The sequence below is a fragment of the Coregonus lavaretus genome, assembly GCF_964263955.1.
Source record: "Coregonus lavaretus genome assembly, contig: HAP1_SCAFFOLD_276, whole genome shotgun sequence".
In the NCBI taxonomy this organism is placed as follows: domain Eukaryota; kingdom Metazoa; phylum Chordata; class Actinopteri; order Salmoniformes; family Salmonidae; genus Coregonus; species Coregonus lavaretus.
The window spans coordinates 1-27,500 of NW_028157844.1; the positions used below are offsets into that span (position 1 = coordinate 1).

General features: G+C 46.0%; 1 protein-coding gene across 1 annotated transcript in view; it reads left to right on the plus strand.

The window, feature by feature from the left end:
* Positions 1 to 11,134: 11,134 nt before the first annotated feature.
* The window catches only part of grin2bb (glutamate receptor, ionotropic, N-methyl D-aspartate 2B-b), a gene marked incomplete at its 3' end in the record, with an annotated part of 62,269 nt that continues 45,903 nt past the window's right edge, over positions 11,135 to 27,500 (plus strand). The window contains exons 1-3 of the mRNA XM_084198920.1: positions 11,135 to 11,272; positions 13,327 to 13,597; positions 13,937 to 14,129. Of these exons, the coding sequence (XP_084055046.1) occupies positions 11,141 to 11,272; positions 13,327 to 13,597; positions 13,937 to 14,129 (596 nt within the window). The 5' untranslated portion in view covers positions 11,135 to 11,140. The remainder of the gene's footprint in view (positions 11,273 to 13,326; positions 13,598 to 13,936; positions 14,130 to 27,500) is intronic.

Consider the following 27,500-nt stretch of genomic DNA (forward strand, 5'->3'; position numbering starts at 1 on the left):
ACCAGCGTGAGTAGATGACTGTACATTAGTGCGGATCAGTGAGAGAGGTGGCCTGTGCAGCTGTTAGCCCCTGTAGTGTGTTGTCACAGACAGCGTGTTTATTCAATAGACACTCGGAGGGGGGAGCGCCAGACTCTCTGTCTGCCTGTCTGTCTCTGTCTGCCTGTCTGCCTGCTGCCTCCCTGCCTGCCTGGCCTGCATGTCTGCCTGTCTGCCAGTCTGTCTCTGTCTGTCTGCCTGCCTGCCTGCTGCCTGCCTGTCTGTCTGTCTGTCTGTCTGTCTGTCTGTCTGTCTGTCTGTCTGTCTGTCTGTCTGCCTGCCTGCCTTCCTGTCTGTCTGTCTGTCTGTCTGTCTGTCTGTCTGTCTGTCTGTCTGTCTGTCTGTCTGTCTGTCTGTCTGTCTGTCTGTCTGTCTGTCTGTCTGTCTGTCTGTCTGTCTGTCTCAAAGTAGTATATTTTTACCCTTCAAAGGAAGCACGACTTGTGTACGGTTGATTCACTGTTTTTGTGTGTGTGTGTGTGTCCCCCCCCCCCCCCCCTTCCATATCGGGAGGATGCTGTTGTAAATATAATAAACTGTGTGGGAATGAATGCGACTTCCTTCCCTTTTTCAATAGCATGAAAAAGAATACAGTTGTCTAGCGTATAGAGATGTACAGTAGCTGTGTGTATATCTACAGTATATAGCTTCTTTCCTTTCTTCTACTACTTCTACTATAGGATGTTACTGTAGATTGGAAGACTATTCGACTGAGATTTTACTGTAGATTGGGAAGACTATTCGACTGAGATGTTACTGTAGATTGGAAGACTATTCGACTGAGATGTTACTGTAGATTGGAAGACTATTCGACTGAGATGTTACTGTAGATTAGAAGACTATTCGACTGAGATGTTACTGTAGATTGGAAGACTATTCGACTGAGATGTTACTGTAGATTGGAAGACTATTCGACTGAGATGTTAACAGCAGGTTACAGCTGAATTTCTTAACACGCTACTAATGGAGGTTAAATGGAGCTCCGAGCTAAAATAACCCTGATTGCAATGAAAAAACAGCAGAATAAAACTAGCAGACCAGCTGATCTGATGCTGTTACGCCAACTTGATACTAGAACAGCGGAAATGGCATGGAAAATAGTAATTGTCTGTTTCTTTGGATAACGACTTCCAAATAATAAGAAATGACTCTCCCTACCACATTTCTTTCCAATTCAGACATTGTTTCTTCAATAATGTCAATATGTCACAGTAGTTATACTGGTCTTGTAGTCCTGGAAGAACATATAAAGGTTAATTCAGTGTTATCACATACAGTGGGGAAAAAAAGTATTTAGTCAGCCACCAATTGTGCAAGTTCTCCCACTTAAAAAGATGAAAGAGGCCTGTAATTTTCATCATAGGTACACGTCAACTATGACAGACAAATTGAGAAAAAAATATCCAGAAAATCACATTGTAGAATTTTTTATGAATTTATTTGCAAATTATGGTGGAAAACAAGTATTTGGTCAATAACAAAAGTTTCTCAATACTTTGTTATATACCCTTTGTTGGCAATGACACAGGTCAAACGTTTTCTGTAAGTCTTCACAAGGTTTTCACACACTGTTGCTGGTATTTTGGCCCATTCCTCCATGCAGATCTCCTCTAGAGCAGTGATGTTTTGGGGCTGTCGCTGGGCAACACGGACTTTCAACTCCCTCAAAAGATTTTCTATGGGGTTGAGATCTGGAGACTGGCTAGGCCACTCCAGGACCTTGAAATGTTTCTTACGAAGCCACTCCTTCGTTGCCCGGGCGGTGTGTTTGGGATCATTGTCATGCTGAAAGACCCAGCCACGTTTCATCTTCAATGCCCTTGCTGATGGAAGGAGGTTATCACTCAAAATCTCACGATACATGGCCCCATTCATTCTTTCCTTTACACGGATCAGTCGTCCTGGTCCCTTTGCAGAAAAACAGCCCCAAAGCATGATGAAAATTACAGGCCTCTCTCATCTTTTTAAGTATGAGAACTTGCACAATTGGTGGCTGACTAAATACTTTCCCCCCCCCCACTGTAATTCTACAAATAAATAAATAATCTCCTCTATCCACACAACATAGGAAATGTTACTCTTCGCTACCAGCCAAACCACGAACACAAATACATAATTATAATATAATTTGTGCAACTTTGTATAACTTTATTAGAATACAATATCATTTTATTCAAAATACAACACAATCATAATTTAGTTTCAAATGTCAAATGTGTACAGTTCAGGAATATTTCCTTGTACCCTCTTGATGAGAAATTGTCATGTTTTATTAAGACAAGTAAAATTATTAATGGATTACATAAATTGTAATGAAATACTTTATTTTAGTTGTAGGGAATGATTGTCAAATAGATAAATCACCCTTAGTCTACTCAAATAGCAAGATTAAAATGTTCTGATAATAAAACTCACCAGAGGGTGAAATCATCTTGAAAACCGTTGGTTGCAATCGGGACTAAAAGATAATCCCAACATCCGCGTCATGGAGCGGTAAATCGGGGCTGGATGATGGTTGCAATTGAGATCAGCTATGCGGGTGATTTTAGCTCGTATTGATGGTTTAATCAGAGATCAGTTGGAGATAATCTAGTGGCCATCAGTTGTTGCAATTGTTAATAATATTTCAACACAATGGGCCAGAGTCCAGGCTAGTCTTCTAATGGAATTGTGATTTCACAATCATTCCCAGAGTCCTATGTCTTGCTGGTTGTACATAGAGGAAAACACACACAGTTTTCTAGACCCACACCAGACCCCCCTCCAGCATCAGACAGACAGCTGTGGGCCATTACCACCCACTGCCATTCATCATGCGGTCAAACCCCATGTCACATAAAACATTCCTATAATTAGGTAATGTAGAATAGACGTAATTGCTCTGTAAATGTTGCTATTGTTGATCACCTCGTGTTTTTTAGTCATTGCTCGGCTGTGTGTGATTACACGGAGCGTGTGTGTGCGCGTGTCTGTTAGTGTGCATGCATGTAAAAATGTTTCTATGTTTGTGTGCGTACAGTGCAACAGAGTGTAAGTGGATATTTCGTCACACTAATGGCGTCTTTAGCAAGACCGTTTCGATGGAAACCGCGTTGCCACGGAAACACTGCATGTCTCTTTGAATTAGAAATGTCTCTCTCTTTCCTTCACTCCCTCTCCCTATCTCTTCCTCTCTCTCTCTGCCTCTCTCACTCCCTATCTCCCTTGACCACTCTATCTCTCTCTCTCTCTCTCTCTCTCTCTCTCTCTCTCTCTCTCTCTCTGTAACACTCACTTTCTCTCTACCTCTGTCTTTCTCTTTCTATGAATCTGACAGTACAGCTGATGCCAGTCAAAAAGTGTATTCAGTTAGATGAGAGATGGACCCAGAAATGGAGAGTTGGCTGGTTGCATTTATTCTCTCAGAGAAGTGTGGTAGGGTTAGGGCAGTGGAAAATGTTTGGAGAAAATTGTTTTGAATCAAATGTTACATATTGCAAAAGAGAAACGGTTGAAAACCAAAATGACAGGAGGAAAAAAAGAGAGAGGAGATATTGCAGATGAAAGGAGGTGAACAAGGGAGAGGGAGAGGGATTTTTTTTGGTGCTTTTTGGCATCAGTGTCCATACTGCCTTACCAATCTATCCCATTTGAATTAAGAGAGAGAGAGCGCGAGAGAGAGAGCGCGAGAGAGAGAGAGAGAGAGAGAGAGAGAGAGAGAGAGAGAGAGCGAGAGAGAGAGAGAGAGAGAGAGAGAATGGAAGTGTTTGAAATAAAAACTGTAGATGACAGAAGGTGTTAGTTTGAGAATGAAAGAGAGTATGCCGATGAATAGACAGAGAGAGAAAAAGAGGGATGAGTGATGGAAAACGGAATCAAGGGAGGAATCAGCATGAAGTGGATGGGGACAGAGTTAGGCTGAGGAGGAGAGAGAAAGCGAGAGGAGAGAAGGAGAGGGAGTGGACAGAGTTAGGCTGAGAGGAGGATGAGGAGGAGAGAGAAAGCAAGAGGAGAGAAGGAGAGGGAGTGAGCGAGAGAGGAGAGGGAGTGGAAATGGGAGTCAAGACTTGCCAAAAAACGCACTGACAGGGTTGTGAACCGCATGTCTCTCATTGTATGTTGTGCTTGACTCTACTCTGCACTCTAACCATCTGTGCTTGTTAGAGAGAAGAGGGGTAGAGAGAGAGAGAGAAGAGGACAAGGGGGGGCATCTGAGGGAGGGAGCGCGCACACACACACACACACACACACACACACACACACACACGTTTTTGGCAGAAGTGAAACACCCACATAAAATCACTGGCATTTTCTCAAGTGGTTGATCTTTGATGGTAAATCAAGGCTAGAGTAATTCCTACATTATGTGCTCCTATTTCCTTGCATTCTCCAGGAAGAATTCTTCGCGATTGATATTTACATTTTAGTCATTTAGCAGACGCTCTTATCCAGAGTGAATTATACAGTGTTTCCATTTTCATGCTTTTTTTTTCTTACTGGTCCCCCGTGGGAATCAAACCCACAACCCGGGCGTTGCAAGCGCCATTTTCTACCAACTGAGCCACACGGGACTACAATATGCTTCTATACAACGATATGCTTTTATACAAACTGTTGTTTTCTTTATTCGGTCACTATTCATTACGCCAGTGTATTACAGTATAGTCTTTCTATAGTGACACTGCATTAGCTTAGCATTCAAATAAAAACATTTTATATTTACATTTTAGCAGACGCTCTTATCCAGAGCGACTTACAGTTAGTGAGTGCATACATTTCCATACTGGCCCCCCGTGGGAAACGAACCCACAACCCTGGTGTTGCAAGCGCCATGCTCTACCAACTGAGCTACAGGAGACTTCTCCTCCAATGTGTTTTGAGAAGGAATCAAGGAAAGAGGAACTGAGAAAGCACTATAGTACACAGTAGTTAGTTATCCATCTCGGGCTCAGTCAGGGTCATGTATAAGTGGCTCCTCTCTATTGGGTAGGGGGGAATGGACCAATCAGCACGCAGTGCACCCATGTGTCAGTGATTAATTACCCAGCATGCTCTCCTGTTGTTAACGAGATCAATCAACTCCTCGTGACTGGAGGTTTTCATTAACCGCAGAGGGCAAAGTTCTTGTTCTCCTCCTCCATTCTTCCATCCTCCTTTCCTCATTGTCTTGGGCTTTTTTCTTCGCTGTCCCGACCAGACTCATCTTTTACCTTCCTTCCTTCCTTCCTTCCTTCCTTCCTTCCTTCCTTCCTTCCTTCCTTCCTTCCTTCCTTCCTTCCTTCCTTCCTTCCTTCCTTCCTTCCTTCCTTCCTTCCTTCCTTTCTTTCTTTCTTTCTTTCTTTCTTTCTTTCTTTCTTTCTTTCTTTCTTTCTTTCTTTCTTTCTTTCTTTCTTTCTTTCTTTCTTTCTTTCTTTCTTTCTTTCTTTTTTCCTTCTTCTTTCTTCCTTCTGTTCGTCCTTCCTTCTGTTCGTCCTTCCTTCCTTCCTTCCTTCCTTCCTTCCTTCCTTCCTTCCTTCCTTCCTTCCTTCCTTCCTTCCTTCCTTCCTTCCTTCCTTCCTTCCTTCCTTCCTTCCTTCCTTCCTTCCTTCCTTCCTTCCTTCCTTCCTTCCTTCCTTCCTTCCTTCCTTCCTTCCTTCCTTCCTTCCTTCCTTCCTTCCTGTCCCGACTACCAGCCTCTCTGTCCTGGTCTTGTCCTTTAATCTGTCATCCCCTGTCCCTCGCTGTCATTCCATTTCAGCTGACATGATGTGAGTCCTGCCAGGGCTGTGGACGTTACAGCAGCAGATCCAATAAGACAATTGGCCTTCTCCATCCTCTCCCTCCGTACACAGAGTGGCAGTTTGAGACACATTAGAGGAGACTGGAGGAAAAATGTTTGAAACTTTGCAGAGGTTTTGAAAAAGGTGTGTGTGTGTGTGTGTGTGTGTGTGTGTAATACAGCTGAATTTGAAACACAAAGCGATAGTCATTTATTTTAATTAGATATTCAGCACATGATTAAGAACTCTCTTGAGAGCAGAACCTGAAATATAGGAGAAGATGGTGAGGGGAAAAGTATGTCTGGGAAGAGGAGGATAAATCATTCCTGGTATTTCAAATCAACTTTGACTTGATGAGTTTCTGTCATTTTCTGTTTTAATCAAAATGCTTATAGGCTGATTCACTGAGTCATTCACTGCTATGTCAAATAGGACCTATATTATTAGTGTCTTGTTATTAGCAAGAAGCCTCTGCTGTGTGTGTTTGCTTGCGTGGGTGTGTTCGTACGGTGCAGTATGTGAATGTCTACATGTATGTATTTATGCATGTACATGTATGGTACCATATGCCCATATAGTATGCGTGCATGGTGAATATGCTTCCAAGCTGTAGAACCAGTGCATGAGCAGTCATGTTGTATGGCCTGAGTTGAACCTCCTCTGTGTGTGTGTGGAGGCTGGTCGTGTGTGTGTGTGTGTGTGGGTGGGTGGGTGGGTTGTGACCATGGGGGTTTGGTGCCGTGACCAACATGATATTCCCCACACAGGGGTCAGAGGTAGAGCCTGCTGGCTATGGTGAGGACAGGCCTCAGCGTGCTGCTAATAAAGGTCAGAGTGTATTTTACAGTCCGTTAAAATTGACATTATACTGGAAAAAGAACTGTATAATGTCATTTGTAATGAACTGTAAAATGTGCAAAACACTACTGTACATACTTGGTTTCTTTGGGATTCATTGAAACGAACCACAGAACAGGTTCTGTTAGACTGGTACCTGGCAGCCACCAGATGTACTAGATTGTTGGATAAAGAACAAAACCTGCACCATTTATCAAAACATTGATTTCCTTGTGATTTACGCATAACATTAACAGCTTCTTACTGTAAGAGTGGGTAATTGCCACACAACAGGAGCGAAAACTTTTTGCTAGTTTGTTAATGACAGCGGAGATTGGAGCCAGAGATTTGAGATGCTGAGGTTCTTTTTGATTTCATATTGTGCTGCTCACAAAATGTTGCAATGTCCTACCGCACTCTGTATCTAGTTCCCATGATTGCCATCCCAATTTTCCAGAGAATGTCCATGTCCTCAATCTATTGGCTGGCCAGCAAATGAGACGAGAGTGTCTGTGTAATAATTTCCTGGACCAAAAATAGCAGAGTAATTCAATCAAGACACTGTGGGATCTTCAAATGAAGTGTCTTAAAAAAAGCGACGCAGCAGGAAAGACGTCAAAATAGGGTCATTCCTAATTAAACAAGGAATGTGAGATTAATTAACTCTGTTTGTATTTGATTAGCGAAGAAATATGATGATGAAGCATGATGAGCTTAAACCGCAGAGCGAGATTGACAGCAGGATGAACGTGCTGGGGAGAAAATATGGATAGAGAGAGGAAAGATATATAGATGGAGGAAAGAGAGATGAAAGACAGATAGAGGAAAGATAGTCGGAGGGAAGAGGATGAAAGGTGGATTGAAAGAGGGGAGTGATGAAGTGGAAAAAACAGAGTGTTTGAAGGAGAGGAAGGAAAGGATGTGTCCCTACTTTAACACAGCTGCTACTTCAATGTGTGAATGTGTGGGTCTTGCTCTGGTTCTTACTCTCTCTCTCTCTCTCTCTCTCTCTCTCTCTTTCTCTCTCTCTCTCTCTCTCTCTCTCTCTCTCTCTCTCTCTCTCTCTCTCTCTCTCTCTCTCTCTCTGAGTTCTTAGTTTTTTCCTGTTTTCTCAAATGAGACTCCTCACTATCTCTCGCTCAGCCCCAACTGCCGCCTCCTACCCTCTCTCTCTCTTTCTCTCTCTCTCTCTCTCTTTCTTTCTCTCTCTCTCTCTCTCTCTCTCTCTCTCAATCCTCTCCCACCAGGGCTTGTTAAGCGGAGGGCTGATATGTCGCTCTCTTCCTGAAAATCTAAATGAGACAGGCTTTCATTGGCATGACATGGAGATGAGTTGCCAAATCCTTTCAGACCCGCTTTAGACTGTTCACACACACAAACTCATACACACATGTGCACACACACACACACACACACATACCACAGTACACATACAGTACACATTGACGCAGCAGAGGAAGCAGCTAGCTCCGCCGACAACGCCAGGCGAAGCCACCGTGACAATCTGATATAAATCAAGCTCACAAAACTTCAAAGTCTTAATAGGTTTAAATAATAGCCGCCCTCAACACTGCTCCCATCCCAACGCATCTTATTGAAACGGGTGACATACTGTAAAGAAGGAAGCAATGGAAGCACCTCGGGCACATTTTTAAAATTCTTTGTATATTAGATTCTGCATATATTTATACATGCATTGCAGAGTGGTTGATGTGAGGTGTTAGAGTCACTATGTTAAAGACCGGGTACTCACATATTAGGCGTCATCCCTGTACAGTACATTACAAATCCTCAGGGAGATGCAATAGGTTACAGTGTTGTATAACGACTGTGGCTGGTTGCTGTCATCTTTATGCACAACGGGATAATGACGATAGTGATAGTGAGTCATTAAAGCTACTGTACTTTACTAGCCTCCTTTAGCTAATGTATGCAATATGCAGCTGTGTAGCAGCAGAAGTGGAGCCACTACAACACATAATATGGAAGTGTCGACTCACGTGATTTCGCACTGAACAATCAAACTTAAATAGCACCAGGCAGACAAAAGCATGTCAAAATTCTAGCAATACTCTTCAGAGAGTTACAATGATAGTTGTTGTTTTTTTTTATAAAAAAAAAATGTGTCCTTTCGCTGCTCTCTTTTATTCATTCCCATTGAGTTGCATCTCTCACATCACTCATAGGTTCCATCCAAAATGGCACCCTATTTCCTGTTTTGTGTACCACTTTTAACCAGGGCCCAAGCAAGTGTTGGGCATCACATCACAGTTAGCTGGGCTAGTGAACACTGATGTGAGTGGAGAGGACAGGCAACCTGGTCTCTGATCAGAAACGAGACAGTCTGGCTCTGCTGGCTCTGCAGGATGCTGGTTGGCACCTCTCAGATATGAGCTAATTGAGCTTTAGGACTTTGTGTAAATAAAGAATAAAAACAACCCACAGACAGACAGTAATTCTATTAGGAGAAAAAATGTGTGAATTGATGAGGACATTAAAGAGAACATTAGACTGATTAGCTGTTATTCTATGAATACTGGAATAGGTGCCTGCTGATCCAAATGAATGACATAAAGAGAGAAAGAGAATGAGAGAGGAAAAGTCTTCAAATGAAATTATATCTGTATCCGTACAGTGATTAATAATGTAGGATAGAGAGAAAAGAGAGAGAGATGTGTATAAAGGTGTGAAGAGGAGAGATAGGGCTCAGGATAGATGGAGACATGTGGAGGATGAAGGGGAGTCAATGACTGCCGTGGAGTTGTGGTTGATAGACAGGAAATGATGGGAAGGGACAAACAAAGCGTACATACAATAACACTCACCATTGAAATTCATATGGCCCTCAGAATATATGGAACAAAATCAAAACAACAATGGATTTCAATACAAACGTTAGAGGTTAAGGGTACGTCTATGATGCGTTCGTGCGCAAGCATGTTATTTTAACACAGTTATTTCAAGTGAAGTGTATACTGACTGTCAACGTGTCAGGATTAATCCCCCAACCTCCCCTATTCAACTTCCACTCTTCCGTCCCCCGATTGACATGGAATGTGATTACCTATTCAAAGCAGAAGCTAGGTAACGGATCAAGCCATATCTGTCCCCGTGGGGGGAGATGTATCAGGGGGGAAGTGGCCTTTGATGTGGAGTGGAGTGAGAGCTCAGCACAGCCTGCTGCATGAGTAACATGGGGCCACGACCCATGGATACGCCCATACACACACAGTCACATACAGAGCTGTCACAAAGGCAGGCCATGCTTGCTTGCACATGGGAACATGCACATATAGTATGGACGTGACACATATTCATTCAAGAACTAACGAACGGTCTCGTTCACTCACTCACTGTGTACACATACGGTGGGGTCCAACATTACACATTACACTCATTAAGATTAGCAAAAATTACTGTGTAAAATAAAATTTCTAATACTGAGCTATATTGTATGCTCAAACAAATATTATGTAATACTTATATAATTGCTCAGAGAAAGAGATTCTGTTCAACAAGTAATACTTTTTTTGTCTCAAAAAGGTAGGGTTCAAAATTATTGACACCCCTGTTTTCAATACCTTCAAATACCTCACCTTGCGAGGATAACAGAACTGAGCCTTTTTCTAAAATGTTTTATGAGTTGGTGAACACATTGAGAGGTATCCATACAGAATCCTTCCAGATCATTGATAACCTCATGGGATTGTCCTCTTCAAATCAAACCACAGGTTTTCAATTGGTTTCAAGTCCGGAAACTGACATGACTATTGCAAAAGTTGAGATAGAAAATATTCCTTGTTAAACTAAATCAATTTCTCTGAGCAATTGTACTAGTATAAAATAAAGTAATTTTCCATTTGTTTAGCATACAATATAGCTCAGTATTTGAATTGTTTATTTTATACATTCCTTTTTGCTCATCTTTATCAAGCGTGTGAATCATTTCGGATCCCACTGTACATATGAGCAGACACACACACACACACACACACACACACACACACACACACACACACACACACACACACACACATGGGCATGTTCGTTTTACTATCCTTGTGGGGACCAAACAATTGATTCCCATTCAAAATCCTATTTTCCTTAAACCTAACCCTAAACCCTAACCACTAACCCTAATCCTAATTGTAACCCTAACCCTAACCCTAAACCTAACCCCTAAGCCTAAAATAGCCTTTTTCCTTGTGTGGACTGTTGAAATGTCCCCACTTGTCAGAATTTTCCTTGTTTTACTTTCCTTGTTGGGACACACACATACGCACACTCACAAATCTCAACCTTCATGTCCTCATGAGTCACACAGTCACCGTCATGGGTGACTGAACAACATCGCCCTAGCCCCCTGGACCTCCCTCCCGTCTCCAGATGTTGTGTGTGTGTGTGTGTGTGTGTGTGTGTGGCCGCGCATATATGTGTACTATCCTCCTTTACATATTATTTTAATTTGACCGTTGACCTGACCTCCCCTTCTTCTCTCTTCCCCCTGTTTCCAGGACGACCACTCCATGTTCTTCCAGTTTGGCCCGTCCATAGAGCAGCAGGCGTCCATCATGCTGAAGATCATGGAGGAATACGACTGGTACATCTTCTCCATCGTCACCACCTACTACCCCGGATACCAGGACTTTGTCAACAAAGTGAGGCTAGGGGACTACACCAGACCTGGGTTCAAATACTATTGGAAAAAATTTCAAATACACTATATATACAAAAGTATGTGGACACCCCTTCAAATTAGTGGATTCGGCTATTTCAGCCACAACTGTTGCTGACAGGTATAAAATCGAGCACACAGCCATGTAATCTCCTTAGATAAACATTGGCAGTAGAATGTTCTTACTGAAGAGCTCAGTGACTTTCAACGTGGCACCGTCATAGGATGCCACCTTTCCAACATGTCAGTTCGTCAAATTTCTGCCCTGCTAGAGCTGTTATTGTGAAGTGGAAATGACTAGGAGCAACAACGGCTCAGCTGCGAGGTGGTAGGCCACACAAGCTCACAAAACGGGACCGCCGAGAGCTGAAGCGCGTAGCGCGTAAAATCGTCTGTCCTCGGTTGCAACACTCACTACCGAGTTCCAAACTGCCTCTGGAAGCAACGTCAGCACAAGAACTGTTCATCGGGAGCTTCATGAAATGGGTTTCCATGGCCGAGCAGCTTAACACAAGCCTAAGATAAACATGCGCAATGCCAGCGTCGGCTGGAGTGGTGTAAAACTCACCGCCCTTGGACTCTGGAGCAGTGGAAACGCGTTCTTTGAAGTGATGAATCACGCTTCACCATCTGACAGTTTGACGGATGAATCTGGTTTGGCGGATGCCAGGAGAACGCTACCTGCCCGAATGCACAGTGCCAACTGTGAAGTTTGGTGGAGGAGGAATAATGGTCTGGGGCTGTTTTCCATGGTTCGGGCTAGGCCCCTTAGTTCCAGTGAAGAGAAATCTTAACGCTACAGCATGCAATGAAATTCTAGAAGATACTGTGCTTCCAACTTTGTGACAACAGTTTGGGGAAGGCCCTTTCCTGTTTCAGAATGACAATGCCCCCGTGCACAAAGCGAGATCCATACAGAAATGATTTGTCGAGATCGGTGTGGAAGAACTTGACTGGCCTGCACTGAGCCCTGACCCCATCGAACACATTTAGGATGAATTGGAACGCTGACTGCGAGCCAGGCCTAATCACCCAACATCAGTGCCCTACCTCATTAATGCTATTGTGGCTGAATGGAAGCAAGTCCCCGCAGCAATGTTCCAACATCTAGTGGAATGAGATGTTCGATGAGTGGATGTCCACATACTTTTGGTCATGTAGTGTACTTTGGCTGTGCTTGATTGAGCTCACCTGTTGTAATGAACTAAAAGAAAAGTCTCAAAAGTGTAAAGCCCACACATCTGGCACTCCAAGCAAAGTATTTTAAATATGAGCCTCCATTTTTTCCTGTTTCTATATCTCATTCATCATTGTCCTATGAAACCCCCATGAGAGATGCCCCACACCAAACCTGTTGTTCCTATGAAACCCCCATGAGAGATGCCCCACACCAAACCTGTTGTTCCTATGAAACCCCCATGAGAGATGCCCCACACCAAACCTGTTGTTCATATGAAACCCCCATGAGAGATGCCCCACACCAAACCTGTTGTTCCTATGAAACCCCCATGAGAGATGCCCCACACCGAACCTGTTGTTCCTATGAAACCCCCATGAGAGATGCCCCACACCAAACCTGTTGTTCCTATGAAACCCCCATGAGAGATGCCCCACACCAAACCTGTTGTTCCTATGAAACCCCCATGAGAGATGCCCCACACCAAACCTGTTGTCCTTTCCTTTTGTCTTGAAAGCAGTCTTTAGAAAACAGCCAGGACCTAAAGCTCATGTACAACCCTAGAGCTGAACTGGCACACTACTAGTCTTACACCTGCACAGCTACAACCCAAGAGAGGAACCAGACAGACTGCCAGACAGACAAACAAACAAACTGTTTACTTTTCAAGTGGTGTTTCTTGTGTAAATATTGGAACAGAACGTCAACACTTCTCTTTCCTCCTCTTCCTCTTCCTCTTCCTTCTCCTTCTCCTTCTCCTTCTCCTTCTCCTCCTCCCTCTCTCCTCTTCTTCATCCTCCTCCTCTCTCTCTTCTTCCTTCTCCCCCCCCCCCCCCCCCCTTCTCTCTCCCCCACCATAGATCCGGAGCACCATAGAGAACAGTTTTGTGGGCTGGGAGCTAGAAGAAGTCCTCCTGTTAGACATGTCTGTGGATGATGGAGATGCTAAGATCCAGAACCAGATGAAGAAGCTGCAGAGCCCTGTCTACCTGCTCTACTGCACCAAGGAGGAGGCCTACACCATCTTCGAGGTGGCAAACTCTGTGGGACTGACGGGATACGGATACACCTGGATCGTACCGTCGCTGGTGGCCGGCGACGCCGATAATGTCCCCGCCGTGTTCCCCACAGGTAGTTACTGGAAGGTGTTAGGATGGGGGTCAGGAGAAGGGTAGAAGGTTAAGGCATGTACTGATCTAGGAGCAGTTTACTCTTCCCAACTTTTAAACCTTATCAAACGGAAAATGCAAAACTGACCTTAGATCAGCGTTTCTGGGAAACTTAATCCTACTCTGGGTGAGCTCAACTGTAAAGGGTGTTGGATTTTTAATTAATGTGCACCTCTGTTATATGAGATGTCTCTCTCAACCTCTCTCTCCACCTCCCACCTTTTCACCCCCCATCCTTCCCTATCTCCCCCTACCCTCCCATCTCCTTCTCCCTCTCTCTCTCTCTCTCTCTCTCTCTCAGGGCTAATTTCGGTGTCGTATGATGAATGGGACTACGGTTTGGAGGCTCGGGTGAGGGATGCAGTGGCTGTCATCGCCATGGCGACTTCCACCATGATGCTGGACCGGGGGCAACACACGCTGCTCAAGTCAGGCTGCAACGAGACCCCTAACAAGAAGGGCTCCAAACAAGGCAACTCCAATGAAGTGCTCAAGTGAGTGCCCTAGATATGGGGGTACAGAGGGGTAGAAACATACACATAGAGTATAGTATGGTAGAGACTATAAGGACACTGCTGACCTGCAAAACGACTAACCATCATCTAAAACGGACCCTTACCTTAACCAAACCCTTAACCCTGACCCTAACCCTAACCCTAACCCTAACCTAATTTTAGCAAATTCTGAAATTAAATATCGGTTTGCAGGTCAGGAGTGTCCATATAGACTTTTCCGTACAGTACACACACACCTAGACACACATACAATACCCATGCACTTACACACACTCACACACATACAAACACTCGCTCACATACACACACACAGACCTTTGAGGAACATTGTCCTCTTTTTAGTCATCCCAGCAGAACCTAAAGAGAGGTGGATATGTACAGCCTTTTACAACAGCCTTCGTCTTATCTTAGCATTAACCACAATCATCATGAAAGAAAACATATTTTTCTTTCTTCATTTACTTGTTTTGTTATTTGGCGCATTACAGTACAGAACATTACAGTACACCCAGAACATGAATAATTAATCTCCATTTAACTTTATAGGGCTTTGCTTTTAGTGCCTGCATTGATCATAGATTCTGTGACTAATTGAATGCTTGAGGACAAGCGGATTAAATTAAAAAGGGGTCCAAAGAACAGTAGGAGGTTAGGAGGGGCATGTGTGTGAGTATGTGTGTGTGTGTGTGTGTGTGTGTGTGTGTGTGAGTGTGTGTGTGTGTGTGTGTGTGTGTGTGTTAGACTCCCTTCCTTTAGCACTGTTGTTGTGTTACTGACTGATGACGCTATTATCTCCAGAGTTACATTTACAGTCTATTAATGGAAGATATACTCGTACAAAAGCCGTCCCCCTCTCAATCCGCCTCGTTCCTTTTCTAAAAATAAACATCATTGTATTTTTAGTGGTTGGTTTGGATTGTGAAGTGGAATATGTGGGTTATTATTGTGTGTGTGTGTGTGTGTGTGTGTGTGTGTGTGTGTGTGTGTGTGTGTGTGTGTGTGAGATAAGCAACCTGGGTGAGAGTATAACATTTTTTGCATGTTTATTTGTTCTATTATCAGATGCAGTTATGCGTATACATCCCTCATCGCACCTTCCAACCAACAGGAATAAAATAACACAAATCCATGAATATTTCAATCCCCAACGGAGTTCCTTCTCTGTCACGAAGACCCAGAGTTGGTAGTTAGGACCTGGCATTCAATCATCCTCCTGGAGTACACCTGGGACCCTGGTCAAAACCTGACACACACACACACACACGGGACCCTGCCATCGGAGATGGCTGTGGTGTTTCCACCCTAACCAACCAACCTCTTCCCTTAATCTCAGGGCTGAGCAGAGGTATAGAATGAGAGGTGATGTGACCCTAATGGCTTTGATGCCTCTACCCTCCTCCCACCCCCCTCCTGGCTGCCCTCTCCTCCCACCTTCACCCCCCACCTCCTCCTCTACCTCCTGGATGCCTGCCCCCCTCAACTCCCCCCAACCCCCCCAGTAACAGACAGAAGACCCTGTAGGCCCTAAGTGCGTCATGACTCGTGAACATGGTGGGATCTATGCCACCGGAGGATAGATAGTGTAATGCTAGATTTGCATGCCATGCTGTCAGACAGTGATGGACTACAGCAGGGGGGCTCAGTGAGTCACACTCTGTTTGGGGAGGAAGTGTGTGTGTTTGTGTGTGTGTCTCTGTCTGTGTGTGTATGTCTGTGTCTGTCTGTGTGTGCGTGTGAGCGTGTGCGTGCCTGTGTGTTACATTCTCTGCTGGTTTTGGGGGGCAGGTTGACCTCATGGGGATATAGCCTCTGACTGGAGGGTTGTCTAGTGTTTCTCCCTCCCTGCCACTGAGGAGAGGACAGAACAGGAGGTCTGGTGTAATGAGAAAATGTGCTGGAAGTGGTTTGGGATGATATGGGGCTTACTGGTGCGTATGGCTAGGGGACAGGTGTGGGATGAGAACAAGTGTGTGTGTGTGTGTGTACATGCGTGGGTGAGGGAGGGGAGGAAGTGTGTCATTTTCTCTTATACATATCTATGAAACCTATAGATTATAATAATAATATGCCATTTAGCAGACGATTTTATCCAAAGCGACTTACAGTCATGCGTGCATAATTTTTTTTTTTTTTTTGTGTATGGGTGGTCCCGGGGATCGAACCCACTACCTTGGCGTTACAAGCGCAGTGCTCTACCAGTTGAGCTACAGAGGACCACATTATGCAATGAATGATGATTCATGTTCCTCATTAGTTCCCTTTTAGTCGGTCACTCCGTATAACATACTATGGGGAGTCAATGACCAATCATATTCACCTGAAGAAAACTGACATCACACCCAACAGGCCAATCGATGCCGAGCCTGCCCTCGGAAGCTACGTGTTCCTGGCTTTAATACCGGGTCTCGCATTCATTTCCTCAATTCTTCGCTCTTCAGCTCGCCTGAAGGAAGAACATTCCACTCAATTTACAAACTTTTTAAGCACATGAAGTCTACAAGATTCAGCTCCGACTTAGGTGTCTGTTGGTGGGGAAGAGAGTACTAGATGTTGTGAGTTTTGTGTCTTGGTATCCGTTTTTGTGTTTGCTAAAACCCACTATGTTCTGCTCTGCTTGTGTAGCCAGTGCTTCCTTGCTTGAGTAAGATGGCCAGTGGTAAGAGTAAGTTCAAAAAGGCTAACCCGGGCCTCCCGAGTGGCGCAGCGGTCTAAGACACTGAACTGCGGAGGTGTCACTACAGACCCGGATTCGATCCCAGGCTGTGTCACAACCGGCCGTGACCGGGAGTCCCATAGGGTGGCGCACAATTGGCCCAGCGTCGTCCGGGTTAGGGGAGGCTCATCACGCTCTAGCGACTCCTTGTGGTGGGCTGGGCGCCTGCAGGCTAACTTCGGTCGTCAGTTGAACGGTTTCCTCCAACATATTGGTGCAGCTGGCTTCCGGGTTAAGCGGGCGGGTGTTAAGAAGCGCGGTTTGGCGGGTCATGTTTCAGAGGACGCATGACTCGACCTTCACCTCTCCCGAGCCTGTTGGGGAGTTGCAGCGATGAGACAAGATCGAAATTGGGGAGAAAAAGGGGGTAAAAAAAGGCTAACCCAGCGAGTTTTAACCTCCGTCCATGCCCTAGGGCATGTGGTTTCACAATTAAAATGAAAGATACTCACGAGTGCTGTCCTGTTTGCCTGGGGTGGAAACCCGCTCAGGAGGTTTTGGCTCGGACCAGTTCATGTGACCATTGTCTCCGCCTGGGCTCAACTTCCATTGGGCGTCGGGCTGACTTTGTGAGAAAGATTGGGGCTGCTGGCGAAGGATATTCCGTTGAACCGACCTTGGGAATGGGGTTGTCTGAGGCCGGGAGAGAGCAGCAGCAGCGGTGGTTGGAGTTGACATGTGTGTCATCCCACCTGAGTGAGGCTCATTCCGGTTTCTCTGGCAGTGTTCAGAGTCCAGATTCCGGGGATGATATACTATCCCTGGTTGGCTCTGGAGGGTTTTTAGAGTGTGAATCGGATGACACCCGGCTTTGGATTCGGCGGGGGAGTGTGAACAATTGGTGGTTAATGCGCCTTTGATGGAGCTGTGTCGTAGGGCGGCAGATCACGTGGGGGTGGATTGGCTGTCTTCTCCCTCGCAGCGGAGTTCCTCCAGGTTATTTTAGATTGGTAAGTTAGTCTAGCGGCCAGCTATCTAAACTTGTAGTAAGCATGGTCGAATGACCAACCGGGGTGGGGCCCATTGATCATCAGTTATCATATTAAAATTTAAAACTGCAAACATTTGCCTCCACCCTATGGCAAAATATATATAATTGCAGGAAATGCACTTTAAAACTAAAACAATTTCTCTTCGCTGTCACGAGGGGGGTTGCCAAAATGTTTTGCTCGCAAGGTGGGGGTGGGGGGGGGATGGATGTGGGTACGCAGACCCACGAGCCACTGCGGACCCTCATGATGAGTATTCTGCCCTCGCAAAAGAGTCCCCTTCTTAAGCTTAGCAGACAGATAAACCCGGTACAGCTACTGTAGTGTTAAAGGATGATGTATTGCCACCACTTCGTAGGTACAGTAATAGTGACTGAAATTAGTAAAACTGAAATATCCAAAGAAAATAACAATGAGTATGACTTATTGTATGCTAGCTGAATACTAGGCTTAATTCTCAATAAAAACACAGCATGTATTTGTATACATGTACATAAACACAGAAATATGCAGCATTATGCATTAAATCGGATGTAAATAATTCCCCAAAACATGACAAGATCAAATGCACTGAACAGATGTGGCTATCAAGAAGATTCATAAATCTCATTAAAACGATCATCTGTACAAAATATCATCATGAATTGAATGCCAAATATGTTATGATTAATTTTATTTGCAGACAATGCTTCTACTAAATGATAGCAAGAAGGACGGAGTTTGATAACGTCTGTAGCTCCACAGTGTGACTTTCACCATTTTGGAATGTAAACAATTCTTCTATGACTATGCAGGTTAGAACTTCAATGTTACTTATCAGTCTCAGTAGAGAGGAGTAGGATAGTCTCTGAGACTGGACGCAGGAAGGTCTTGCATGACCCCTCTCTTGCTGTTTTGACTTCGACCTTTCTCACTTTGCCATCTCTGCCGGGAAAGGTCTTTGTGACGATCCCCATGGGCCAGTCATTTATTTTTGCTTGGCTGTCTTTCAGCACCACAATGTCTTCTGGCTGAAGATTGGGCTGCTCATTTTGCCACTTCCGACAACTCTGCAGGGAAGGAAGATATTATTTCTTCCAACGGTGCCAGAAGGTGTCGGCAAGGCTCTGTACTTGCTTCCATTGACGGCTGAAGAGGTCTTTCTCATTTAATTCCCCTTGTGGAGGGGGAACGGCAGCAACCTTTTAGGTCAGGAGTGTCCCTGGTGTCAAGATGAGGGGGGAGTCTGGATCCGTAGACACAGTAACCAGTGGACGAGCATTCACAATGGCTGAGACTTCCGACATAAATGTGGTCAAGACTTTGTGAGTAAGCTTGGATGGACCCACCTTCAGCAACATGAAATCCAGGATGCGCCTCGTGACTCCGATCATTCTCTCCCAGCTACATCCCATGTGAGACGAGTGCGGTGGGTTGAAGACCCAAGTACCCCCCTTGTCACACAGGTAATCTTGAACTTGCTTGTCACTCTGAACGGACTCCATCTTTAGCTCTCTGCAAGCCCCGATGAAGTTTGTGCCACAGTCGGACCTGATTTGTTTGGCTGGTCCACTGATAGAAAATAACCGCCACCGAGCATTTATGAAACTCGAGGAGTCCATTGACTCAATGACTTCAATGTGTATGGCCCTGGTGCTCATACATGTGAACAGCACAGCCCAGCGCTTACTGCTTGCTAGGTCACCTCTGGTGTGATGTGCTGTAACCATCCATGGCCCAAACACATCCAAACCGACGAAGGAGAAGGGAGGGTCAGTGCTAAGGCGATCCACGGGCAGGTCAGACATCTTCTGAGATTCCATCTTCCCACATAATCTTCGGCAAATTATGCATTGGTAGAGTGCGCTGCTTACGCAAAGTTTCCCACCAATGACCCACAGACCAGCTTCTCTCAAAGCACCCTCAGTGAAGTGGCGACTTTGATGGTGGACCTGCTCGTGGTGGTGGCGGATGAGTAGAGTAGTGACGTGGCTCCTTCCAGGGAGGATGAGAGGGTTGATTTCATCTTGTCCAAGGTTTGCTTGGGACAGGCATCCTCCAATCCTCAGTTGGCCTGAATCATCGATGTAGGGGCACAGACTGAAGAGTGGGCTGTGTTGCAGACTGCGTGTTATGATGGTCTTCACCTAATCCAGGTCCTCGATGGACAGAGTTTGTCAGAGATGTGCCATCCTTTGCAGCTGCTGCTTTGTTTGAAGGAGTGAGCAATGTGCACAGGCCGAGCTGTTGCATGTGTCAGTGCTTGCCAGCTTGAGAACCTCTCAAAGCGCTTGGGGTCGAACTTCTTACTGGAGACGTTGGTGGCGTGGCAAGCCACTTCGGGGCAGATCTCGACATCAGATCCGGAGTCAACCAAGTCGAAAGGTGTCTGAGGGGTGTCTGGTTCTGCTAACCTGAGCAAGGAAGCTGGTCCTGTCAACCATGTGCTGTGAGTCAGGCTTCCTGCTGGGACTGATCTCGAGGCATGATCAGCAGGGTTTGGTCAGTAGGAACGTGCTTCCACTGCTCTGGGTTGGTTGATCTCCTGATATGCTGCACCCTGTTGTTTACATCCACATAGAATCGTCTGGAGTCGTTGTGAATGTAACCCAGGACTACTTTACTGTCGGTGACAGCGTCAAGTTGGATGTCAATCTCATCGATGATTGCTTCTGTTATTTCCACAGCTAGAACAGCAGCACACAGCTCGAGTCTTGGAACAGTGATCTCAGCACGTGGAGTGAGCTTGGCCTTGCCAAAGATGAAGCTGACATCTATGTTCCCACTGGCATCAGTGGTCTTCAGGGAAGCTACTGCTTCGATGGCGTTTGCGGATGTATCACAGAAGACGCACGTCTCTTTCTTGTGTGCTAGGCTGAGGGAGGTGGAGGTGTATGTACGGGGAATCTTGACCTGCTCAAGCTCCTTCAGTGAGTCTCTCCAGAGTTTCCATTCCTTGAACTTCTCTTCTGGGAGAGGAGCGTCCCAGTTGCAGGCCTCCATAGTAAGCTCTCGGAGTAGAGACCTTCCTTGAATGGTTACTGGTGCGGCAAATCCAAGCGGATCGAACAGGCTGTTGATTGTTGACAAGACTCTACGTCTAGTGTATGGTTTCTCTGCTGAGGACACCTGAAATGTGAAGACATCCTCTGCGACATTCCAGCTCACCCCAATACTTCTCTGCATTGGAGGGAAGTTGACGCTCAGATCCAGGTCCTTCAGCCCCTTAGCTAGGTCGTCTGGAGGAAAGGCTCTCATGATCTCTGCCTTGTTAGAGGCGATCTTGTGCAAGCGTAAGTTGGAGAGGGCCAACATCTCTTGAGCATTGTGGAGAAGAGTGATGGCTTCTTTCTCTGTGGGGAGGGATACGAGACCGCCGTCGACGTGAAAGTTCCTCTCGACAAAGTGCCTTGCCTCTGCTCCATGATCCCTCTCGCCCTCTAAGGCGGCTTTCCTGAGCCCATACATGGCCACTGCTGGGGATGGGCTGTTACCGAAGACGTGGACCCACAACTTCATCATCCAGGTCGTTGTTGCGGTACCAGAGGAATCGCAGGTAGTTCCGATGGTCTTCACGAACCACAAAACAGTGAAACATCTGCTGCACATCTGCTGTCACAGCCACTGGCTCTTTTCTGAACCACAGTAGTACCCCAAGCAGACTGTTGTTCATGTTACATTTACATTTACATTTTAGTCATTTAGCAGACGCTCTTATCCAGAGCGACTTACAGTTAGTGAATACATATTTCTTTTATACTGGCCCCCCGTGGGAATCGAACCCACAACCCTGGCGTTGCAAACGCCATGCTCTATCAACTGAGCTACATCCCTGCCGGCCATTCCCTCCCCTACCCTGGACAACGCTGGGCCAATTGTGCGCCGCCCATGAGTCTCCCGGTCGCGGCCGGCTGCGACAGAGCCTGTTGGGACCGGTAAGCAGGACGATGTTCAATGATACCCCGTCATGCTGGGCGCTGGAGTCAAATACCACTCTTATCTGTCCAGATTTTTGTGGATGATACACCCCGAAGATTGGAAGATACCAGCACTCTTCATCTGCTTGTAAGGGTGGAGCGATTTCAGCGTGTTCATTCTCGAAGATCTTGCGCATAAACTCAATGAAGTGGTCCTTCATCTCTGGACGTTTCTTGAGCGTGCATGTGAGTGAAGTTAGGCGATTGTTGGCCTGGGCACGGTTGTTGGGGAGGAGTTGCGGTGGGCTCTGGAAAGGGAGCGGAGCAACCCAGCTGTTTGATGCATCCTGATGGAACTCTTTCTCCATCGTCTCCATCATCCTTTGTGTTGCAGATTACAGACTCACCCATGAGACTTACTGTGTTGGTTGGCATTTCTCTCAGCTTCAGGGACGGGGTGGCAGAACTTTGAGGCTGAGGGGTATGGCTGAAGCTCTCCTTGACATGGAAGATGCTGAGACATGGACTCATGAGGCTGGGGTGCCCATTCTCAATAATTTTTGTCTTGAAGGCATTGACTGGTGAAGGCTTGTGTGCCCCTCTGAGACAGACATCTCCCACTATCACGCAGCCGAGGGTTAGGCGCTGTGCGAAGGGGGCGTGCAGGAGCCCGTTGCACTGCTCTAGCACCTTGTGGACCTGGATGATGTCTCTACCTAGTAGTAGCAGGATCTCAGCCTGAGATTCCAGGGGAGTTATCTTGGTGTCTAATCAAATAAAATAAAATCTTATTTGCCACATGCGCTGAATACAACAGGTGGAGACATTACAGTGAAATGCTTACTTACAAGCCCTTAACCATCAATGCAGTTTTAATAAAAAATGTAATAAAAAAAGTGTTAAGTAAAAAATAGATAAGTAAAAAATAAAAGCAAATAACTAAAAATCATCAGTAAAACAAAATAGCAGTAGGGAGGCTATATACAAGGGAGTACTGGTACAGAGTCAATGTGCGGGGGCACTGTCTAGTCAAGGTAATTTAGGTAATATGTACATGTGGGTAGAGTTAACGTGACTATGCATAAATAATAAACAGAGTAGCTGCAGCGTAAAAGAGGGGGATGGGGTGGGGTGGGGGAGCAGTGCAAATAGTCTGGATAGCCATGATTAGCTGTTCATGAGTCTTATGGCTTGGGGGTAGAAGCTGTTAAGAAGCCTTTTGGACCTAGACTTGGCGCTCCGGTACCACTTGCCGTGCGGTAGCAGAGAGAACAGTAAATGACTAGGGTGGCTGGAGTCTTTGACAATTCTTAGGGCCTTCCTCTGACACCACCTGCCTTTTTGAGGATCTGAGGACCCATGCCACATCTTTTCAGTCTCCTGAAGGGGAATAGGCTTTGTCGTACCCTCTTCACGACTGTCTTGGTGTGTTTGGACCATGATCGTTTGTTGGTGATGTGGACACCAAGGAACTTGAAGCTCTGAACCTGTTCCACGACAGCCCCGTCGATGAGCGTGCTCAGTCCTCTTTTTTTTCTGTAGTCCACAATCATCTCCTTTGTCTTGATCACGTTGAGGGAGAGGTTGTTATCCTGGCACCACACGGCCAGGTCTCTGACCTCCTCCCTATAGGCTGTGTCATTGTTGTCGGTGATCAGGCCTACCACTGTTGTGTTGTTGGCAAACTTTATGATGGTGTTGGAGTCGTGCCTGGCCATGCAGTCATGGGTGAACAGGGAGTACAGGAGGGGACTGAGCATGCACCCCAGAGGGGCCCCCGTGTTGAGGATCAGTGTGGCTGATGTGTTGTTACCTACCCTTACCACCTGGGGGCGGCCCGTCAGGAAGTCCAGGATCCAGTTGCAGAGGGAGGTGTTTGGTCCCAGGGTCCTTAGCTTAGTGATGAGCTTTGAGGGCAAAATGGTGTTGAATGCTGAGCTGTAGTCAATGAATAGCATTCTCACGTAGGTGTTCCTCTTGTCCAGATGGGAAAGGGCAGTGTGGAGTGCAATAGAGATTGCATCATCTGTGGATCTGTTGGGGCGGTATGCAAATTGGAGTGGGTCTAGGGTTTCTGGGATAATGGTGTTGATGTGAGCCATGACCAGCCTTTCAAAGCACTTCATGACTACATACGTGATTGCTACGGGTCGGTAGTCATTTAGGCAGGTTATCTTAGTGTCCTTGGGCACAGGGACTATGGTGGTCTGCTTGAAACATGTTGGTATTACAGACTCAGTCAGGGACATGTTGAAATTGTCAGTGAAGACACTTGCCAGTTGGTCAGCGCATGCTCGGAGTACACGTCCTGGTAATCCGTCTGGCCCTGCGGCCTTGTGAATGTTGACCTGCTTAAAAGTCTTACTCACATCGGCTACGGAGAGCGTGATCACATAGTCATCCGGCACAGCTGATGCTCTCATGCATGCTTCAGTGTTGCTTGCCTCGAAGTGAGCATAGATGTGATTTAGCTCGTCTGGTAGGCTTGTGTCACTGGGCAGCTCGCGGCTGTGCTTCCATTTGTAGTCTGTAATAGTTTTCAAGCCCTGCCACATCCAACAAGCGTCAGAGCCGGTGTAGTACGATTCAATCTTTGTCCTGTATTGACTCTTTGCCTGTTTGATGGTTCGTCGGAGGGCATAGCGGGATTTCTTATAAGCGTCCGGGTTAGAGTCCCGCTCCTTGAAAGCGGCAGCTCTACCCTTTAGCTCAGTGCGGATGTTGCCTGTAATCCATGGCTTCTGGTTGGGGTATGTACGTACGGTCACTGTGGGGACGACGTCATTGATGCACTTATTGATGAAGCCAGTGACTGATGTGGTGTACTCCTCAAAGCTATCGGAAGAATCCCCGAACATATTCCAGTCTGTGCTAGCAAAACAGTCCTGTAGCTTAGCATCTGCGTCATCTGACCACTTTTTTATTAACTGAGTCACTTGTGCTTCCTGCTTTAGTTTTTGCTTATAAGCAGGAATCAGGAGGATAGAGTTATGGTCAGATTTGCCAAATGGATGGCGAGGGAGAGCTTTGTACGCGTGTCTGTGTGTGGAGTAAAGGTGAGGTTTTTTTCCTCTGGTTGCACATTTAACATGCTGGTAGAAATTAGGTAGAACGGATGTAAGTTTCCCTGCATTAAAGTCCCCGGCCACTAGGAGCGCTGCCTCTGGATGAGCGTTTTCCTGTTTGCTTATGGCCTTATACAGCTCATTGAGGTGGTGGTGGTAAATAGACAGCTACGAAAAATATAGATTAAAACTTTCTTGGTAAATAGTGTGGTCTACAGCTTATCATGAGATACTCTACCTCCGGCGAGCAACACCTTGAGACTTCCTTAGTATTAGATTTTATATAACAGCTGTTGTTTACAAATATACACAGACCGCCACCCCTTGTCTTACCGGAGTCAGCCGTTCTATCCTGCCTATCCTGCCACGACTCGGTGAAACATAAGATATTACAGTTTTTAATGTCCCGTTGGTAGGATAACCTTAATCTTAGGTTGTCCAATTTGTTTTCAAATGATTGAACATTGGCTAATAGGATTGATGGAAGAGGCTGTTTAGTCGCTCGCCGTCGGATCCTTACAAGGCACCCCGACCTACGTCCACGATATCTCAGTCTCTTTCTCATGCGAATGACGGGGATTTGGGCCTTGTCGGGTGTCTGTAGGATATCCTTTGCGTCCGACTCGTTGAAGAAAAAATCTTCGGCCAGGTGAGTAATCGCTGTCCTGATATCCAGAAGCTCTTTTTGGTCATAAGAGACGGTGGCAGAAACATTATGTACAGAATAAATTACAAATAACGTGAAAAAACACACATAATAGTACAATTGGTTACATTACATTTACATTTTAGTCATTTAGCAGACGCTCTTATCCAGAGCGACTTACAGTTAGTGAGTGCATACATTTTTTTTTCATACTGGCCCCCTGTGGGAAACATGTTTGGTAGAGCATGGCACTTGTAACGCCAGGGTAGTGGGTTCGATCCCCGGGACCACCCATACGTAAAAATGTATGCACACATGACTGTAAGTCGCTTTGGATAAAAGCGTCTGCTAAATGGCATATTATTATTATTATATTATATTATATTATATTATTATATTATTATATTATTATATTAACACACATCAACACAGGACAGTGCCCCCCAAGTGGTCAACAATGGAATTACACGATAGCCTAAAGGAACTCAAACCCAACTACAGGGGCCAGAACAATGAGTTCTATTTTTTTGTGGCACCCACCCTCATCAAAGTTGCCGATCCCTGATGTAGAGGGTATGGAGGAGGCGGGGCTCGTTTACACACTGTTGAAAGATGGAAAGCTGGCAATATACTTCCTCCAGAGGCTAACAAGGGGGCTAATCCTAGCACGGTGCTAACTAAATGGCATATATTATTATTATTATTATTATTATAACAAATAAACAGTGCCAGGTCTCGTCGGATCAGCAGGACAAAGTGTACCAGGCTGAGGGTGTGGCGGCACGGTCGTTGAATATGGTTACAATGCTTCAGATGTATCATTTTGATTTGTTGCAGGAGCTGAATAAAACCGTGGAGGCGGGAAAGCCGGTTTCAGAGCTTCTCGACGAAATCCATGCTATGCCTGACTTTGTGCTGCGTCTGTCCCTCTGTACTATCCTGGCTGTTGGGAAAAGTATGGGAGCAACGGTGGTGGCTCAGCGCCACCTCTCGTTGACGTTGTCCCAGATTCCTGAGAGGGACAGGCAGGTGTATTTGGATGAGCCAGTTTCGCCAACAAGGTTATTTGGCTGGGCTATGGAGTGCTTACTGGCCTGTTTTGAGGAGAAACAAAACAGGACGCAGCTCTACGGGTCCTTTTCCCACAAAAATCCTTCGCGGGGGAGGCTTGGCAGTTCCCGAGGTGTGAAGGAAAGGGTCCAGGCCAGAGGCGGGTTGCCTCGAGCCAGGGGGCGGCTTCGAGGTCATTTTTGACTGTCTTGGTGCTTCTGGGCAGCTGCGGATGTCTAGGCACAGATTCTGTGCTGGGTCGAAGGAAAGCGGGGTGAAAGCAGATTCTTCCACGGCGCGGGGGAAGAAGCAGACCTCGCAACCCTAGCTGGAGTCCGGGGGAGGAGGCCTGTTCTCGGGGCCCTCCTCCCCAAGCATTTACTGTGGAAACAATGCTCCCAAGTGGCTCGGTCAATGAGAGCAAGTTACTGGTTGCCGAACCAGTGTCCTGAGACCTGGCTTTGGTCCTGGACGCTCTGTGTGAGCCTCCGTTTGAACCATTGGAGTCTGTGGACCTGAAGGTCCTTTCCTACAAGACTGCCCTGCTCAAGCCCTTGGCATCGGCCAAGCACGTTGGGGATCTCCACACGCTACCAGTACACCCTTCCTGTTTGGAGTTCGCGCCTGGCGACTCCAAAGGGATGTTAAGTCCTAATGCAGCTTTTAATAATAATAATAATAATATGCCATTTAGCAGACGCTTTTATCCAAAGCGACTTACAGTCATGTGTGCATACATTTTTACGTATGGGTTGTCGCAGGGATCGAACCCACTACCCTGGCGTTACAAGCGCCATACTCTACCAATTGAGCTACTTGGGACCACTTTTGGTCCCAAGGTTATGCCTATGTCTTAAAGGTCCCTGGCTTTCAAGCTGTTCCCTTTCTCACCTTCTCTGTTTGTGAGGTTTATTGCTTGGATGTAACTGCTCCCAGTGTAGCTCATAGTGTTCTTATGGCTGGGTCCGGTAGTGGGTGTTAGGCAGCGCGC